The sequence below is a fragment of the Lagopus leucura genome, unplaced genomic scaffold (assembly GCF_019238085.1).
Source record: "Lagopus leucura isolate 7727_CA_CO unplaced genomic scaffold, USGS_WTPT01 Super-Scaffold_100029, whole genome shotgun sequence".
In the NCBI taxonomy this organism is placed as follows: domain Eukaryota; kingdom Metazoa; phylum Chordata; class Aves; order Galliformes; family Phasianidae; genus Lagopus; species Lagopus leucura.
This window is the reverse complement of record NW_024962280.1, coordinates 789,244-808,811: the sequence shown is the minus strand read 5'-3', so window position 1 is coordinate 808,811 and position 19,568 is coordinate 789,244. Positions and strand designations below refer to the sequence as shown.

At 47.7% G+C, this 19,568-nt stretch overlaps 2 protein-coding genes across 7 annotated transcripts in view; one reads left to right on the top strand and one right to left on the bottom strand.

Annotated features, from left to right (window-relative positions):
- MME (membrane metalloendopeptidase) overlaps positions 1 to 13,690 on the bottom strand; it is a 38,897-nt gene extending 25,207 nt beyond the window's left edge. The window contains exons 1-8 of one of the 3 annotated variants that reach the window (XM_042881309.1): positions 13,610 to 13,690; positions 10,238 to 10,407; positions 8,834 to 8,869; positions 4,533 to 4,694; positions 3,665 to 3,745; positions 2,852 to 2,947; positions 2,644 to 2,762; positions 1,574 to 1,639 (exon numbers count right to left, since the gene is read on the bottom strand). In XM_042881309.1, the coding sequence (XP_042737243.1) occupies positions 1,574 to 1,639; positions 2,644 to 2,762; positions 2,852 to 2,947; positions 3,665 to 3,745; positions 4,533 to 4,694; positions 8,834 to 8,869; positions 10,238 to 10,397 (720 nt within the window). In that variant the 5' untranslated portion in view covers positions 10,398 to 10,407; positions 13,610 to 13,690. Of the gene's footprint in view, positions 1 to 1,573; positions 1,640 to 2,643; positions 2,763 to 2,851; positions 2,948 to 3,664; positions 3,746 to 4,532; positions 4,695 to 8,833; positions 8,870 to 10,237; positions 10,408 to 12,571; positions 12,660 to 13,150; positions 13,170 to 13,609 lie in introns of those variants that run through there. The other 2 variants (XM_042881310.1, XM_042881308.1) reach the window with 2 other exon arrangements.
- A 3,489-nt stretch (positions 13,691 to 17,179) lies between these two features.
- The window catches only part of GPR149 (G protein-coupled receptor 149), a 77,938-nt gene continuing 75,549 nt past the window's right edge, over positions 17,180 to 19,568 (top strand). For all 4 annotated transcript variants that reach the window (XR_006180858.1, XR_006180857.1, XR_006180855.1 and 1 more), the window contains exon 1: positions 17,180 to 17,255. The gene's annotated coding sequence lies outside the window, so the exon portion shown is untranslated. The remainder of the gene's footprint in view (positions 17,256 to 19,568) is intronic.

Sequence of the window (19,568 nt, the reverse complement as noted above, 5' to 3'; positions counted from 1 at the left end):
CTGGGTGCAGTGCAGGAAAGGAGCAAGCTGGGATACATGATCTCCTCCAGGCCATGGTAACGGGGTGATAATAGAGCTGAACAGTTAACACCATACATAATTTAATGTAATCTCAATTGTAGTATAAACTATTAGCATGTCAGCAAAACACCTTTATAACAACATGCTTGATGTGCTTTTTCATAATTTCTGCATTTAGTTACCCAGAAGAAAACTGGCTAATTAAAGGTTACTGTGGTAGCACGCCAGCTGCTCCAGCCCTCACGTACACCTCAGCCCTCCAAGACTTGGAGCACAACCACGGCTGGCAGTGAGGGATACACAGTGTAGTCAGTGCTAGCAGGTTAATGAAATCATGTGCAAACAATAACACAAATTAAAGGCTACGAGAGATTTTAAGTATTTAAGGCAGTTACTATGATATCGTAGTTTAGCTGGTGCGCTTTCATTAGGCAATTAACTGAGGGGACTGTGATCTTTTCAAATCTTTTATGCAGTCAGGTGTGATCTTTGGTTCCAAATGGTTGTGTTTTTTAGTTCCTAAGCCTATTAGTGATAAGAAAAGTCATTTCCAGGATGATTAGATTATGTCTTCTGACTTAGGTTAACTCCAGCCAGTGGATCCTTTCACTCTATGCCCATTATGGGCATGAGAGCAGCAGTAAATGTGTGCTATCTGGACTAACCTAGTCCTAACCCTATCCCTGGACTCCTGTCATTCTCAGCACTTGCTGATTGATGCCAGTCAATCATAGTTCATCATTTTGTGATCACTGAACAGAGGTGATCCATAAGCACTTAACTTCTAGCTATCTCAGTGTGGGCTATGTCTTGATTCAGCTGTAAAGCCTAGCAGAAAATGTATAATAAAGGCAAACTGTTTCAGGTTTATTTCCTTTCAGGAGGACCTAAAAACCTAAAAAGTAGATGTTCATACAGGAATTATTTGGAAAACTACTGTTTCTTCCACATGTATGTTAATTAAAAGAGAGAATGGATGATGAAGGAAGCGAGGCAGGTTGGGATTTCTGATGCACAGTGATACCAGAGGAATATGCAGCCTCCTCATCCAGTGCAGGGACAAGTGGTTAATACTGGCAGCTGGAGCCTAGATGGAAAATACTTGGCTCCTAGTACAGCCAGGAGGGTCAAACAAGGACACTAACATTAATGGCATAATAATATAATACCTCCTCTTCAGGACACTTGTACTGCCTCCTGTTCTTAGCTCATTTATTTCTATTTCCCCCTGGTCTCCTTGAATCCGTATCTTCTGCAATTGCTTTTCCTTTTCTCCTAGCTCCTGATTTCTTGCCTACTGGCACACTTACCCCAGATTCTTCCTCCAGGCTGTCACACACTGTTCTCACCTGTAGGTCAGCATTGTTTAAATGCTCATAATGATTACCTTTCTGTCTCAGGTTACTCGATTCTGCCAGTGTAGTATTAGAATCAATCTGGGGAGAGACTGTTCCAGTTCTTTGCCAACCTCACTCTTGGAAGATACACCTGCCTTGAATATATAGGCTAAAAGTGCAGGAATGTAGTCAGTGATCTGTCAGCTCCATCTTACCTCTTGGTATGCTCCTGTGCATTCATAGTAGTCACGAGAAGGCAGGCCAAGCCCAGGTTGGTCGATCTGTAAATTGAAGTAAAAGTTAAAACGTGTAGGGACAAAATGGCATCACATGATGCTGCTCTTTGGTCAATTACAGGTGCTGATGCTTCATTCTGGAAATGTTATCCTCTGCCCTATGGGAAGTGTCTTTCCTATCCCCTTGTGCTCCTTTAATTCTTTCCACTCTCCTTATTCTTCTTGTCTTTCTCTCCAGACTTCTTTCTGTTGCTGAACAATGCATGCTGTGTGTAATCCGTGCCGAAGCAGTGGATGTCCAGAAAACAGTCCACAGACAAGCAGGGCAGCTCCTGCATCTTTGAAGTTCATACATGCAAAGTAGCCGAGGATCTCTGCACCCAGGTGCTGAGATGACTGGACCCCACTGCTTATAACTGCTGTGTCTTGGGAGCAGCAAGTGCAGATTCACCGTATGCAATCCCATCTTGCTCTGGATGTTCCATTGTCAGAGACATCTTACACCTAACAGCAGGGTGCTCTGGACACACTGCTTATGCAAACGTCCTCAGCTGCTTTTGCGTTTGGATGGGGAACTGCAGTTCCTGTTGGACTTTGACATAAGAGCACATTATAAAAACAGCCCCCTGCCCTGCAGGCTTTTTTGCCATTGGGACCACAGCCCAGGTTTTCAGTGAGAGGGATTTCTGCCTCAAGGGCAAGGAAAGGAAGCCATGCTTATTTTTTTGCTTGCATGCATATCTAAGTAGATCATGTCTGACTTCTGGACAGCGTGCCTATGAATTGTGTGTATGTATCTATGTATGTCTCAGTTGTGCTCACCTCCCTGAGAATCCAGTACAGTGAATAAAGATTATTAACCCTGAAAATGGACACTGCACTGCCAAACTCGTAAGGGAAGCTGAACAACTACAGAGATTCACAAACTCATGTCCAACCGGTAACATTCAGACCAGTAACATTTCTCCTGGCTAACACGTATGTCTGTGCTTTCTGGTTCTTTTGCTACACTTACATGATGAGCAGTTGGATGCCACCAGCAGACTTACATGAATGATGTGTGCTGAGGAATTTTTATCATCTGTGCCAACAAAGAAATTAATCAGGACCTTCTTCCCGTATCTGGAGTTGAGCTGTGCAATAGCTGTCTCAGCTGTCCAAGCAGCACCTGGGCAAATGAAAGGTGCACTCAGTCTTCTTTTTGGTAAACAGTCACAAAGAAGTCATTTAGAATTTTAACAGAGAAGATTGTCTTACCGTAGGAAGACTCCCAGTTGTTTGTTGCTACAGGCCAGTCAGATAAATTTGCCAGGAGACTGATCAAAGGCATTCCACCTCTGCTGTCAATGGTTGCTTTTGGAAGAAACGAAATGAACTAATGTGGCATTTTAGAACATACAAATTGTGTACTACTGTAATGAGCTTAGAATTCTGAACCTGAGAACTCTTCTCACCATCAGCACAACAGAATTACATTCTGATCTATGCCTCTTCTTGAAGATTTGATGTTTTAAATACATTTCAGTCATGACTGCAAACAACTTATGCAAATCCCTAGGACCATGTTATTGCAGGACTACTGGATTTCAGCTGTAAATAGAACTTAAAATAATACCTTTGGGAAATGTTCATAATTGGATGGAAAATATAAAAAATTATTTAAGTAGCACTGCTGCTTCATTGCACCTCAGCGAAGCACCTAGCACAAATTCTTGAAGTAAACGACCCTTGTGTCTTTATAGAACCTTGATATGCCAGAGATTTTCTACCTGATCTCTTCTAAGAAAGAATTAATTCATATTTAACTGCAGGGATTTGAGTTCAAATATCTGCATCAAACTGGAAGCTCAAGAGTAATGCAGATGCACTTAAAATATCAAAGCACGCAGAACAGGACGCACAGAGCTCATTGTGCTGCTGATGTTCTTACGTAACTCTCTAAAACTCAGGAAGAACTACTGAAAAATTCTGTGCTGAAACCACAAGTGTGGAGATACAGCTCCCTTTGGAAGTTGTTTCTTAACATCATTCTTATGTATCCTATAGGCAATAAATACAGGAGGAACTTACTTTCATTTATGCATGATCTATACAGAGTTTTTGCCTTCTGCACTGCTGTTATGTCATTGCTGCTCGGTGTGTCGAGGACATCTGGAACACACAGCAAATGTACCTTAGTATCTGATCTCTATTGGGGAGGAAGGAGCTGTGAGGCCCTGTCCTGTGCTGCCCTGCAGTCACACTGGGCTGCTGGCTCTCCTTCCCCAGGGCAGCCCGCACTCGGCGCTCCTGCTCCGCAGAAATGGAAACTGTGACATCTGTGAACCACAAACTTGGTAAAACCAGAAGCTAAGCGAGCAAGGAAAGGATGTTCAGTGTCCAGAGCAGTTTGAGAATCTTTTGTGAGCATAAACTCAATGGTTTCTTTGACACTGTTACTTGTGTCTGAAACAAGTAAGTATGGATGATTTGGCAGTGTTGCTTTTTGTGGAGACAGAAATGCTGATCGGCCCAGATGTGATGTTTGAGAAGTGCTCCCTGCTGCTTGAGGTGCAGCAGCTGGAATAGAGATCTGCAGGACAGGGCTGTCAGTGAGCAGCTTCCAGCGTTACAGCTGGCAGTCTTTGTCACCTGGCTTCCCTGCTGCTGTTAGTTCATGAGAGTAATTAGACAAATTAGAATACGCAGATGAGCACACAGAGTTCAGATAACAGAAAGGTCAGCTCGAGTCGGCTCTGCTCCAGTGTCAGACACAACAGTGTAACCTCCAAGGTATTCCCCAAGCAAACGGTTTGTGGTGGATTTTCCTGATCTGAACGTGAAGAAAATGAAATATTTAGTAGTATTTTAAGCTTTGCTGGATAACCACACCTTGTTAGAGTTACATGGAGGCCAAAGAAGAAACTTTATCTAGTCCACAAACATAAACCCTACTGACCTTTTAAAACAACTTCTAGTTCATCTCTTAAAATGTCAAAGTTACTGTAACGGGAGCTGGTTTCTGGAATGACGTTCCTCTTCAGCCATCCTCCACAGGCATATTGGTAAAAATCATTGCAAGGCTCTGCGGTGGTGTCCATGTTCTCAATGATTCGGGCTGCTGTAATATAAGACAAATCAAGGTAAAAAGGCTTTTTGGGGAGCAGCAACATTGCAAACTAATGCATTAGTTTGCTACTTTCCCTTTTGTTTAGAACAGGCTCCAGCCTACGTTAATGTCCTAGGCCAAGCCAAGTACTAGGCAGTAACAGTCACTGTTCTTTTATAGCCTGCAGCTCATATGCTTTTCTGTTGCCTGTGTTTATGGATGGCTAAGCTTCTTCTATCTAATCTTGTTATTCATTGTGAGTGGTTACTTGGTTTTAAAATGTTTCATTGATGTTTCAAAATGTTTCAAAATGTTTTGAAAGGGGATGAGAAGAGAAATTAAAAGCTGATTTCCAGAATCTACATTTGATATTCTAGCTCTATTCCACATTTTTATAGAACTTCCACTGCTTCTTGTATTCCTTGTTGGCCCTATCAGAGTTGGCTGATCAAAGACTAACTGGTCACTGACTGATCATAACATGGGTTTCCTTTTTGAAATCCGCTTTCTTGATGACTATTTCCCAGCCGCTGTTCATAAAATTCCAGTGCTTTATCTTTTGCTTTGTATAGTTATTCCTTCTAGCTTGTTTTCACCACTAATGTGGTAGCAGAAGGTCTGTAAAGGAAGGGAGAGATGCTCAGAGTCAGGGACCAGGTAGTGATACCTTTGATTTGCCAGAATACTGAATATCCTCCCTGTATTCAGACATTAGTTTTAGTGAATGGTGAGGCTTGTGATTACAAGCATTTCTTCCTCCCCCCCTCGGGTTAGTCAAATACAGTCAAATACAGTTATTTCTCTGTGCTTTCAATATTTTCTATGTCCATCATGGTGGTGGAGATGAGAGGTGTAGGCAGGCTGTACTATTTCTATGGACTGGCTTCCTCTCTTGGTTCTCTTGGGATGTTCAGTTAAAGTTACATTTGAAGCCAACATTAGATGGCTTTATGATGTTGGAAGCTGGAAAAAGCCAAGAACACATGCATTTTCATTTTTGGAACGCACAAGGAGCATAAAAAACATTGTGGAAATAGGTACAGTGCCTAGCATGCCATTTTTCCCTTGTGAAGTTAACGGCAGGATGACTTCAGTTTGAAAGAACACCGGATCATGGCAGCAATGGGAGATGATGATATCCAGTCCTGTTTGCACTGTTTGACAGTTGCTTTTTACCCATTCTTGAGAAAGCCAAACACCCATCCCACTGAGCGTCCCTAGGGGCGGTCAGCACTGAATCGTGCTGCCCAGGAAGTTTAGGAAGTGTCTGACTGGGAAGTGATCAAAACTTGTCGGGCAGATCTGAGCCACTCTCCAGTTGGCGCCGCTCTGAGCAGGGCGGTCGGGCTGGATGATCCCTGGAGCTCACTCCCACTTCCAGCTCTTCTGCGACTGTGTAAACTCCAGTATCTATTTTCTTCCTAGTTTGTTGTGCTGTATTTAAGGGAAAGGGATGCTTCGGATGGCGTGCTTTATTCCTGTGCTAGGTCCTTGCTGTAACAGAGGAAGGCTGACGATTACCAAGCTCTTTCAGTTTAAGGGTGTCCTTAGGAATCCCTCTGTTAGACCGGAGCATCTAGAGGGCAGCACTGTCCTTTGGGTTATCCTGACACGTTAATCCAGCAACAAAGACCTCAGCAGCCAGGACTCGACATCACAGCAGCTCTTTCAGTGCCGTGTGCCAACCTTGCCACGACGTAGTGATGAGTTGGAAAAATCTTCTGACACCAAGAAAATGTAATTCAACCACTGTGTTGCCACTTTTGGAGAAAAGAAACAATAACAACAACAAAAGCAAACCAAGAACTAGAAGAAGTTCGCATCTTGTGTACGTCTGGCAACTTCATTACTGTCTGTGTAAATCAGCCTTGCTTGAACCGTGGAATCAGGTTGCTCTATTGGCAGTCAGTATCTGAGCAATCTTTCTTTTCTACTGCTGTGATAAAAAATTACCTACTGTAACATTTCTGCTGTAGAGCCCAAACCAGCCATGTTAGCACATCCAATTTTATGAAAACATTAAGGTTAAATGCTGTGAAAAGACCGAGCTGAGTCATGGGAACTGCATTTCTTCCTTCATTCAAGTTTTCCTTCAGAATACACACTTCAGGTACTGCCCCTAAAAACACTCACTTCAAGAGTGTAATTTGCACATCTGAATCCCCAAGTAGAAGTGATTATTTGCCTGATACCACAAATAAACTAAAATCAATGGAATGTGGTTTTGTCATCAGTGAAGCCCTGGAGCACATGCTTGATGCCAACATGGGAAGTCATTTACAAGTTCATACTTGGGCCCAGTGGAGCATTCAAGCCCAAACAGTGAGATGATTTTGCTCTGGAAATTGGAAGTGTGAGACTGATGAGTATTTTTGTTACTTAATTCTAATACAGAGTCACTCATACCTTCACAAGTAAATAAAATACGATGTTACACTTTTCATTAGTCCTCTGTATTGCTTTGATGATCCAAATATTGCTTCTATTCCTGTGCTTAACGTGTTTATTCAGTGTCCTAACTTGCACTGAAGAATGTAGAGACCTATTTGAACTACTTTTAATGATTAATTTTATTCTGATTCTCATCATTGCCAGTTGTTGCTTTAATAGCTTACAAATAAAGTAATAAAAGATGGCATAACACCTAGTGACCTGAGAAGGATGTGGGAGAAACTTGTGTGCTTACCTAGGTGCCATTAATAACAGAGATACGAACAGTTCCTGTTCTCATCAGTCTGTGCTGTTTGAGCTCAGGCAGCGTGCATCAGGCCTGTGTATCAGCATATCAACACGTACATACATACACAAGTGCAAATCACACATCGTGACGGCAGAAAAATCCTTTGGAAGTATAACTAGGATACATCGAGGCCACCTGAAATAAATCCTAGGAGATGCATAGCCTGTGGTGATGGCAGCATCCAGCACTGAGACAACAGGCTGGGCCAAGGCTTCACCAGGGGATGGTTGCACAGGACTGAGGTGTGGAGCAGATGCTCCCACTGCTGTGTGAAGTGAGGCCTGAAAGGAGCAGCCCCAGACAAGAGAGGAAACAAATAGAGTGATGCTTCTGCTGTGTTCCTGGCATGTCTGAAAGTCTAAATGGGGCCAATGAATCCAAGTGTTCTGGAAGCCTCTGGTGGGGTGCTGTGCACTTCAGATTCCTTATCATCTGCACTTAGCTTGCGTTACATGAACCCTGGCTTGAAAACACATTTTTCTGGGGTGCCGACTGTCAAAATCTGTATGCCTCCTCTGAACTTCTCCTGTGTCTCTCACTGACACAGTAGGTCTACGCCCTCTCCTGGGGCTGCCTTTTCCCTTGAATCCCAGAGGGGCCGGTCGTGATGTACAGAATTCACACAGAATTTATCAGTTCCACTTGACATGAAGATAACACATAGATATCGCTGTATTTCCGATGCTTTCCTATTGATACTGTTGATGCAACAAATCTCCAAAATACAGCAGACAGAGCAGAATATTTCTCTCCAGGGGCTTTGACTTGACTAACAGCTGGCTTGTAAATACAGCTGAAAAAATCAGTGATTTTTGTACCATTCAAAAAAAGGGGAAAGGGAAAGCGTGGCTCATCTTGCTTTGAGGCTTTTTAGCGGACTTCAGGCCAATGTGTAAACTAAGAATTGTTTCTGCAGTTCAGTCCTTCCTGAAGAATGACATTAGCTAGGCAGCCTATAGAATACACAGCTGTTCTGGACATGCAGACTAACTCTGCCTCCCCTCAAACAGCAACACGGCATCTTTAAGAGCTGTTAGCAGTCACGACTCTCCTTATAAGCATCTTTGGAGACACAGCCTTTCAGCACGTGCTGCAGCACCGCCTGAATGCTGACTTGGTGAGGAAGAGCCGTTTTCTGGTTCACTTCAGTCAATATCTGCAGCTAGAGGTATTTTTTGGAGTCTGCTTCTGAGTCTTGAACCAGCCTGACCCTGATGACTTTATGAGATTCGACAGTACCAATCGTGAGATTTTACATTTGCAGAAAAAATACAGGAAGGGAATGATTTGGGTTAGCAGATGGCATGCCTCAATGTGCTGTGTTGTGTACAGCCAGTTGGCAACAGTATGTGGTTTAATTTTGCCTAGAAGTACATACATGTATTTAAAACATACGTATGTTCATTCTTACCTGACTTTATGCAGTCTGATGTCTTGCAAACCCCATCTAGAAAACAAAGCAATCATACTTTTAACTTCTACTCTATGTCAATACAATAAAAGCTACTGTAAATTTTACTTTCAATGACAGTCACTTTAGAAATTGCATTAACTGCAGGGTGCAGTGAGATAAAGATCAAAGAACAGCGTGCGTTCAGAACGTGAGATTTATAGGGTCTGGCTCTAAAAAGACTGTTATCCTCATCCCTTTAGGGCTCTCAGTGCTGTGCTCATCATGCAGAACCTCGTGGTCATTTGAAGGAAAGGTTCTATCAATCAATTACAAGTGATAGAAATATTAGTTTTATTTAGAAGGGGAGAAATTTGGAGAAAAATAGAAAATAGACTGAAAACAGTTACAAAGTCAGTCTGAATGCAGCAGTTCTTTGCAGTGACAAAAAGATGGAGGAGGATTTGTGTGAATGTTCTGCCACATTCACCATGCAGCCCTGCAAAATCCATGGCTCCACAGCACAGATATTTCCTTCCGAGATTCAGAAATGTGGCACTTCTTGGTTTTCATTTCAGAATGGCATTTTTTCCATTCCATAAATGGGCAATACAAAACTAAAAAGCAAAATCATTAAGTACTTCAAAATGAAAACGGTCAATTCTAGTGTGATTAAACATTCACCAAGCGTTCACAAAATGGAATTTTGAGCATTCTTGTGTTTTCCACTAAGAAACAACAAAAAAAATCAGTATTTCTGCCTAGACGGAATTATTTTCAAACGCTTTGGTATGGCTGCTGAGTTACCAAACGCTTTGTGTGCCTGCACTCACTGAGTGCTTGTCACAATCGTTGTGAATGGAAAAAATGGGATTTTCACTTCTACAGCCATGTGGAGGAAACAGTGCAGTTTGGGGCTGTTTGGAAGGATTCTCTTCTGCAGTTTCTGCTTCCCGAAGCATTAATTACAAACAGAAGTATTGCTAGGTCCAAACAAGCAGATGGTTTGTGTTTCCCACCGCTTTGCACAGTTAGTGTGTGTGTGTGCAGCAGTGCAGAGCGTGGCTGCAGCGCTGCATTTCCTGCACTGTGCCGTGCTGTCTGACAGCGCACCGTGCAGCACCATGATGATGGGCTGCTGCTTCTCATTTTGCACTGTGGGCACAGACTTACGGTCTCAGGCAGATATTCTGAGCTGACCGTTTAAAAGTCTTTCTTAACGTCTTCTGCAGTGCAGCTCTGTACATATGCAACATACTTTTCTAATGCAGTGTTTTAATATGCTGAATCTTCAGGTTTTTTTTTTTTTTTTCTTTCCAATATGAACAGCTGCATTCTATTTGATGAAGCCTTTTTGCATCATTTCTTTAAATGCTTTTATATTAACGTGGATTTGTACATTCCAAGACATTTACGTGTACTCACCATCGTATGTGGCATACAGGACTATCATTGTGATTGCCACAATGGCCAGCAGAATCACGACAACAGTCAGCCCTATTTCCAGGCCGCTCCAGCGCGGTTTCTTCTTTGGTTTTGGAGCGTTCATTTCAGTGATATCCATCTGACTTTCTGACTTGCCCATAACCCAGTGTCTGAAAAGGAAAAGGGAAAAGTCACTGGAGAACGCCGAATCGTGGGTCCTGAAATGGGCTCCTCAGCTGCACAGAAACCAAGATGCTTCCTGGGTGAATTTCCAGACTGGCACAAAGTTATCTGTAACACGGCCAGGAAGTGGTGGCACTCAGATGTGTGCCCACATGCATACGTACCATGTGCCTGGGGACACAGCAGAGCTCTGCCTTGTGCAAAGAGGCCACCGAGCAGAAAAGGAAGGCCAGCAAACCAAAGCCGTTTTTAAAACTCGCCGTGCAGTTTAATCCTGTGTGATGGTACAGGAATTCACAAGGAAGCAAAAGCAAGTCTCCTGGCCTGAATAAAAATTAACTTAATCTGCCAATTACTTATCTCATGCCAAAGGTCAAAATATACCATTGTGCTTCGCTGTCATCTTTTAAAGTATCGTGTAAGCAGTTCTTGACTACAGCTTTGCAGCTGTCACTAAAAATAGCAAAAAACAATAAATAAGTCAGCCTCTGCTGGGAGCAGGCCATACTGACAGTGCAGAGACTGGGGCTTTGCGGTGATAACCACAGCACTGCAGTTTGACCAAGCTTTGCTCCTGCTTGCTTAGGGCCTGCTCACTTTCTTTGCTGGTATTCACATTCCTGCACACCTGGCGATGTATTTCTCAGGTTTTGGCAATGGAAACTTGGCAGTGTCTGTTCTCAGCATTCCTGTGATGCCCATCACACTACTTTCCCCTGCAGGCAGCAGTACCAACGGGAAGGGTGCCTTTCTCAGCTTCTGCTTCCACTCCAGTCCCAGGCTTGTACTTCAGTATGTTCAACTGGATTAAGTTGTTGCCTTGGATTCATCTTTGTCCTCAAATTGCTACAACCTTTCCGATAAGCTGTCTTCACTTGTACTCAGCACGCTCTGTTTCTGCCTGATTGCTGTCCTGTAGTCCAGAGAGCCACAGAATCGTAGGGGTTGGATGGGACCCAGAGACCAGCCGGTCCAACCCCCAGATCCAGCAATCCCTGCTCTCTTTTCATGGCCACCTCAAGAGCCAGCTGCCCCGCAGTGTGTGCTTATCAATGAAGATACAAAGTAATTCAGCAGGCGGGACCTAAGGAATCCCTTTTTGTGTTTATGCAATACTGAAGCATAGGGTGAATGCTGTCACGCCAACACTGCTTACCCAAATGGAAGAGGGAACGTTTCAGATCAGAGCATCCCCCTCCCCTCCGTCGCTCTCCCCACACAGTGGGCCGCACGCTGTGCCAGCAGTGCCAGGGATTCTGCAGCTCCCAGCCTGGCATTCTGCAGGCTCGGCCCAGCTCTGCTCTTCACATCTGCACCACTGCTGCCCCTTCCACTTCCTTGTGATCTCCCCTCTTTTTTTTCTCTCCGAATAGTGGGTCAGAGCACCCAGTGCTGAGACACAGCTCTGAAATCCCACACAGCCACGTAAGAGTGAGAGCTGCGCCGAGAAGCTTGTCCTGCATTAGCAGTGAACTAGAAATTCATAGGTAATGTAAAAGGAAACAACCATTTATTAACCATTGTACCCTTCTCACTTCCAGTCATATCAAGCAGCAGAAAATGTAATTTATATTGACTTAATGCTGACCAGTGAATACCTGGGGCCTAATTTAAGAGGTGATGTTTATCTTACGGCTCTGAGAGTGTCTTTAAAGTGGTAAAAACATGGTTTATTGGAGCAGGCAGAAACACTGCACCTTTGCATGCCAATACGTTCCTTGCAGCTAAGTTTTTCCATGTGAGCTAATCTTGCTGCTCCTGCAGTGCTCCTCGTGTTTTAAAGGCATCTCACTAATTTTTACCTCTGGTTATTTAGAGAACGTATCCCATCCGTGTTAGCAAACTCCAGGTAAGAGCCTCTGTGCGTGCTAACTGCAAGCACACCAAAAGCAGAGGAGTAATGTAAGCAGATAAAAGCATAGGTAACGTGGTTTTCTTAGATTTCTTCAATGCTCCACTATCCCAGCTGCCTACTAAAGCAAAGATGCAACAGACAGCTGAAATTCATTTCTCAGCCCCCGGTGCGGTTGCACAGGGAGCTGATGCAGTAGCTTTTCTCCTCGGGATGCATACGTTTAAAGGTGACTCGAGGCATACCTGCTTCTCGGTGCGGTCTCTACAGGGAACGCAGCGCGGCACGAAGCACCCTACCTTTTTTGTCATTGTGTGGCACGCAGCGTGCAGACGAGCCACTCGGCGCGGCGGAAGCGCGGCGCGGCAGCTCGGGCTGACCGGTGCCACCGGGGCTCCCCGCTACGGCCGGGCGCTCGGGCTGCCGGCTCGGCCCCCGCCCCGCACCGTGCGGTCGGGATGCCGGCAGCCCGGCGGAGCCCTCGGGGCGGGCGGTTCCGCGCCGCTCGCTCACGAGGCGGGCCGGACGCTGCCGCTCCGCTCCGCCCGGCCGGGGGCAGCTGGCGGCGGGAGGCGCGCCGTGGGCGGGGAGGTGCCGGCGGGCTGCGGCCGGGCCGCGCCGCGCGGTGAGGACGCTCGCACATCCGCCGCAGCCGGGGAGCACCAGGCGGTCCGGCTCTGCCGCGCCGGGGCGGCCGTTCAGGTGCCCGCGGGCTCCGCGCCCCGCACGTCCCGTCCCGTCCCGTCCCGTCCCGTCCCGTCCCGTCCCGACGCCCGCCCGACGGCACGCCGCCCCGAGGCCGAAGCCCCGCAGGACTGCCGAGGCGGGGGAGCCTCGCGGCGCGCGTTCGCCAGTCCCGGCCCGCGCCCCGCACTCACCGGCTGCCGCTCGGAGGGGTCCGGCCGCGGGGCCGCCACGCGCATCACCGGGCAGCGGCGGGGCGGCGGCGCGGGGCGGGCGGGAGCGCTAGGCTGGAGGGAAAGCTAGACTGGAGGGAAGGCTAGGCTGGAGGGAAAGCTAGGCGGGAGGGAAGGCTAGGCTGGAAGGAAGGCTAGGCTGGAGTGGCGGCGGGTGGCTGGCGGCGGGGCTCAGCGCCTGTCCCGCCCGCGGAGTGCCGGCATCGGCGGGACATCAAAGCTCGGGGCGCTCTCCCGCCGCCGCCGGAGCCGAACCGCTGGCGGTCGAAGCGGTCCCGCGGGTCCACCGCCGTCCGAGCGGCTCTCCGGGTGACCCGAAGGCTCCTTCCTCTTTGAGATCGTAAAAATGCGACGGGGCGGGAAACAAACAAACGAACGAACCCCCCCCCCGCCCCGACGGCGGCGAACCGCGCTCTTCACCTCGCGGAGCTTCACCCGGCGCTTAGCTGGAGGGAAGGGAAGGCGCCGTGCCTCGGGGCGGGCGGTGCGACAGGCGCCGCGGCCGGCGGTGCTGCCCCATGGCCGGCCGTACCGCGGGGCGGGCAGCCGGGAGTGCCGAGGGAGCGGCGACCTGCTGGGAGTGCGCCTTTCTTCCCGGTCGGCTCCGGAGAGACGGAGATGATGCACAGAGAAGGGCAGCGGCTGCATGTCTGCAGCGCCTCTTTCTGTGCAGCCTCATTGCCTTTGCCAAATCGATGCTGTCACGTACCCTCTGCGAGATCTTATATCCTCATTCACTTTCCTCTCACAAGAAAGGCAGCTGCAGCTTCTCGCACGAAGAGACAGCCCTGAGCTATCACCAGATTTACCAGCCTACCAATACAAAAAGATACTTCTTTTCATTCTCACTGAGTTTTATGTTTATTAAGTTTCATTTTTACTAATAGAGTGGCAGATGAAGCAAGATGAGTTTCTCACATCCTCTCTCTCAAACCAGATATCACACTCACTTTTGCTGCCTTCCTAAAGACACATATCTCGCCTCTGAGGCAGAAATGGCAACTGGAAGGTCTGAAATCTTTCATTATCGGTGGCATACACTGAAACATCTGCAGCTTGAGAGGCACAGCCTTCCCCAGCTCTACAAAAAGTGGAAACCAAGAGCTGACCTCTCTGGAACTGCATGGCAGCCAGTCTGCAGAGCACACGCGATGAAGGTGGGAGAGCAGCAAAGAATCAGCTGAACAGAACGTGAAAATGAAGCACTTTTGCTCTACAGTCGCCCTGAGACAAACAAGGCCAACTCTCACCACCCAGCCTAAGAGTAGATGTGTGTTCCTGCATGTGGATGCCTACAGCAAAACCGGAAAAGTAGAAGGCAGTGTGTGTGGGCTGAGCTGAAATGGCAAGAGGAAGACTTGTTTCAGGTAAATCCAAAAAGCATAACTGCCTGATTCGCCTTCGGAGAGCCCAGAGAGAACTAACAGGCCTGACGATCAGTGTGAGTTTCCACTCCTGTAGAACCTTGTGCTTGGAAAAGCGGAGCATACATGTATATATTTCTGTATATGCAGTGTAAGGGAGGTATGACTTGTGAGTCAAATACAGAAATTCCTGTTGGGGCATTCTTCAAGGAAAACTCCCATCACATACCTAATGTAACAGCCTAAAATCCGATAGCTACGCTCCTGCAGACAACCAGAGAAGCAGAGCTTGTGCTGGCTGACGGGCCTTCAGCAGGCCTTCAACACAGCTGGAAAACTCTTTGGCCAGCACAGCCTCCTAGAAGCGCTGCAGGCCAGTTCTGCAGCTGCCCACTGCTGACAGCACTGCACACACAGTGCTGCCCTGCTGCCGCCCAGTGCTGTGCGCCAGCTGGCCGGGGCATTTGCAGTAGGTGGTGCACACAGTTCCTCCTGTCAGTCAACTTCAAGCTCTGCTTATGAACAACTGCAACAAATTCTTCACTGAGATCAAGAGTGTGTTCAGTTATTTTTAATGCCCTGTGATTTTAGAGAGATCTGCGGTCAGATATTAGTGGAAGTACTCTATATGTTGAGGTGTACACCCAGCGCCAAGAGGAACCAATGGCTTGCATTATTTCCTGTCAGGTTTTAAGCACTTCTTCTTACTCAACTTCATCATCTTTCATCGTTGTTCTATCATCATCATTTCACAAAGCTGAGAGAAAAATAAAACCAAACTACCCCAAAAACTGCAACAGAAAAATGCATCTCAGAACTGAACACATAATTAAACCCTCACATTTAGAGAACAGAACAGTTTTCCTCGTGACCCTCCCGCGTTGCCTTACTGCTTTCAGAGAGGACAGCAGTGCTGAGAGTGCAGGTTTGTCCTTTGGGGATCCTTCCACGACTCTCCGTCCTGACAGACAGCCACGGTGCACGGAACCAAAACCCAGCTGGTGATTCAGGGTCATAACCAAAAAAAGGTGAAAAAACACAACATCATTAAATCAGTGGCCTGAAAAATAAAGCTTCCTGTTCAGTAGTGGTTTAAGAGGATGTAGCAGCACTGTTACCTCCTGGAAATCAGTGGCTGCAGAAGGATGCGTTCCTACAGCTCTGCTGGCAGGTAGATCTCAGCAATGCACAGAATGGGTGCAGTGTGCAGCCTTCAGAAAAACAAAGTGCGTCACAATAACTGACAACAGCAAGAGCTTATTTGCAGTATGACCTCTGGATGACACTTAGGAAATTAGGATTCATTTACATTGCTATGAAACAGAGTTGATGATACTCCTTGTATTTCCTTTTGGGAAAGCTCACTTTCCCGAAGTAACAAAGACAACATTCAAGAAACAAATAGCATTAACGCAGCCTGTGTGGTTGCGATGACCCATCTCAATCCTGCTACGTTCTCCACCCCATTAAATCCTGTGTCAGAGGCAGGAGAAGAAAATGGCAGCTCTCCTCGTGCCTTGTGCCCTCTGCCTGCAGTGTGCGCAGTGCTGGGGACATCGCCGTGCTGGAGCCTGACACACTCAGGGCTCTGGGGGTGGATTTGCAGCAAATCCACGTCTGGGTGATTTCTCATTTAGGAAAGCAAACAGCCCAGGCCTCAAATATTTGCTTCAGTGCCTAAATTATTCAGGTCTAATTGTATTGTATTACAGAGCTCTGTCTTTGCAGCTGACAGCTTCCTACCACAGCTGACTCGCAGGTCTTTGCTAGGCTGAAAAAAACATTTATCTAAAATGCAGTGTGCTTTTACACTTTTGAGCTAGCCTACAAACCACACATGATGCTTCAATTAATACAGCCTAATTAGCTTTTTGGGTTCCTGGGATCCCGCCATGCCGGCAGTCCCTGCTGTGAGCAGAGAGCGGTTCTGCAGAACAAAGAGGAGAGAGATGCTCAGAGCCGGACAGGGCACACAGGGGCTGCCACGGCATGGGATGGCAGCAGGGCAGGGCTGTGGGCCTTCCTGCACTGCACAGCCAAGGCTGCACACCGTGAGTCACAGCTGCCTTTGCTTTGGAAAGAGAGCGAGCGTGAGCACAGCAGGCCGGTAACGACCGGGGCAGAACCTCCACTGGTGCACCGGATGGACGCCCTCAATGGCACGCGGTGTTTGATGCTGGGCTTCCAAGCACAGCAGACGCCGCTCCTGCTGCGGCGCCCCGGGCCTTGACGGCGCTGATCGGCACCGCCCCGTACAGCGCCGCCCTCACGGCGCGCGCCCCGAGCATGGCTGAGCGCCGCCTCGGGTCACGTGGCCGAACCTTCTGGAAGCGCCAGCGGCGGGCCAGCAGGGGGCGCGCGGCGAGGCGCGGCGAGCGGGAAGGCGCGGCGGGCGGGAAGGCGCGGCGGGCGGGAAGGCGCGGCGGGCGGGAAGGCGCGGCGGGCGGGAAGGCGCGGCGGGCGGGAAGGCGCGGCGGGCTCCGCGTTCGGCCCGGCCTGCGGTGGCCCTCAGAGCCGTGCGACGTGAGGAGGGCGTTCGGCCCGGCAGGATCCGGCTCTGCGTTAAGGGGACCAGGGCTGCGGCCCGGCAGCCGGCGATGTAGCCGCGTGTCGATCGCGGACGCGGGGCGGAGCGGCGGGAGTTCAGACGCAGCCGGGTCACCTCGGAGCGCTCGGAGCTCGGCGCAGCTGTTTGTTTGGAGGTATTTTTGGATGGTATTTTTGGAGGTCGTGGTAACAGCAGGCTTCAGCTACTATAAGTTCACAGCACGCAACCTGTCAGCTTTTTACTTACGGTGAGGTGATTGTTGTTTTTATTAGTGCGCAACGTAGTTCACGCAACTGGTGTGTGTTGAGGTTGGCGGCTGTGTCTGTACTGCAGGAGCAGTGTAACGGGTGTCCGTGGGAGCAAACATGGCCAAAATACGGAGTGGGTGACGGGAAACCAACTGCCTGCCCCTCGTGCAGATGTTGTGGTTAAAATGTATTCTGAGGGCATCCGAGTAGCCTACAGTTCTGCAGCAAATATTGGTATTTTAGAGAAAGTTAGAAATATGACAATGTAGAAGCTGACAGCTCAAGGGGCTGATGGTAATCTGAAAACCTGGGTCATTACCGTGGAAAAAATGGGGTTTTGGGGGCGATCTATTCCATGAAAAACCCAGAGACTGTTACCAGAGAAGCAGGAATGGGATGGCAAATGAGATGTGGGAAGTCGGGGATCTCTGTGCTGTCACCTGGTTGTTGTGCCTGGCTGCTGAGCCTCAGGTCTGGAACCGCCTTTGGGTGGCACAGGGAGGGCTGAGCTGTAGCAGCAGCGTGCCTCGTGTTCCCTGGATACTCGCATGGAGCCAGGAAGGTGTTCTGCAAGCCCTGCTGCCCATCTGTGGTCCTCTGTCCAGTGAATTCTGTAAACGTGTGCCTGCTGAAATGTCCCTGTTGTGACAACTGTGCTCTTAGAACAGAGATCACCCAAGTACTGTCTGAAACTCTTCTGCTTCAGAACTGAGGTGTAAAAGAACAGCTTGGTGAAAAAACCTTACCTGTGGTACCCGAGGTAGACAAGTGTTTTTCATTATAACCATGAGCAGAATGGATTTTGAGAGTAGTCTGTAGCTTCAGGGCAGTCACCAGCCTTGTATGTAGCATTAAAAATTGTGGGCGGTGCTGTGTAAAGCCTTAAACGAGTCTCTTAATGCATTGCTTGAATGTAGCGTGCTGACAAGGTGGGCATGGCTGTGCAGTGCAGCAGAGACGCTTTTTCAGGGTCCACTGCTAGTGTGATACTGGTGTTTGTGTTTGTGTGCATTGGTGTGTCTGCCTTGCATGTGCCTGCACTTGCACAAGTCTGTGCATCCTATCTGACAGCACTTTGAAGTTATGTTCAGAACATCAAACAAATTATGCGTTTTAACGAAACGTTAACAGTGTGATGTAGTAAGTGGGGATAGGGGTGATGTGTGAGATGACATTCTGCTTGGAGTACTGCACATCCGAATTGTGTTGATGATTTAGATTGGTGAGGGATGAAGAGCCTTTCATCAGGAGACAGCAGATCCCAAAGTATGTGTTTTCTCAGTAGTTGGAAGGATGTCGGACTGGTGCAGGCTCTGATCAGGGTACAACGTGCCGAAGGGTGAGATTCCTTTCATTGTCATGTTATGTTCAAACAGTACGCCGTTGACATACTGCAAACCTAATAAACGTGCTGAAGGCCACGTTTCTCTGAGTGCTGAGTACTGTTACAATCAAGATGTTAAGGCTGGAAGGTATTCAAAGTGAGGAGAAGGAAACGTTTAAATTTAGGATGACAGATTTAAAGTATTCATAAGCAACGTCTAGATCATTGGGGACAGTGTGTCGCAGCTTAACAGAGCAGCAGCAGATCTCACTGTGCCTGACATAGCAGCACACTGTGGGTCAGTGCTTTGCTCTTTCTTGCTGCTTGCACCCTAGATTTGAAGTTTCTTTTCCCCATCCAAATGGCAGAAGCAAATAGTCTGCAAGAAAAATAAGTTCTGTGTCAGCGTCACAGGTTAGCTGTCTCCACGTCCCTGGACAGTGAGATCATTTGAGCAAAGTCTGTTACTTAAATGCCTCTTTGGTCTCTTAATCCTGAATGGCAAAGTACAAGGCTTGTGTAACACAGGTACTGTAGAGAAAATGGGAAAGAAAGAAGCCGCCCTGGCTTTGGACTGTCAGAACAGTGAGATTTGTCCTGTTCAAACTGTCCTTCTTGGATCTTATCAAATGGAAAAACAGGAATTTTTGTTTTAACTTGAGCGATTTACAGTCCTTTGAGGGGAGTGCGGAGAAACTCCGGTATGTGTGAGTCTGAGAAAGTGGACTGATAGAATGTGAGGGTCGTCTCAGTGAGGACTTGTCCTGCTTTCACCGAAGCCTGTGGCAAAGCTGCTAGTAACTTACACTGTGGGATGGAGAGCTAAGATACCTTCTGATATCCTTCAGCCCTGGAAAATCAGGCTGTTCAGATAGGCACTTGTGTGCGGTGTTCA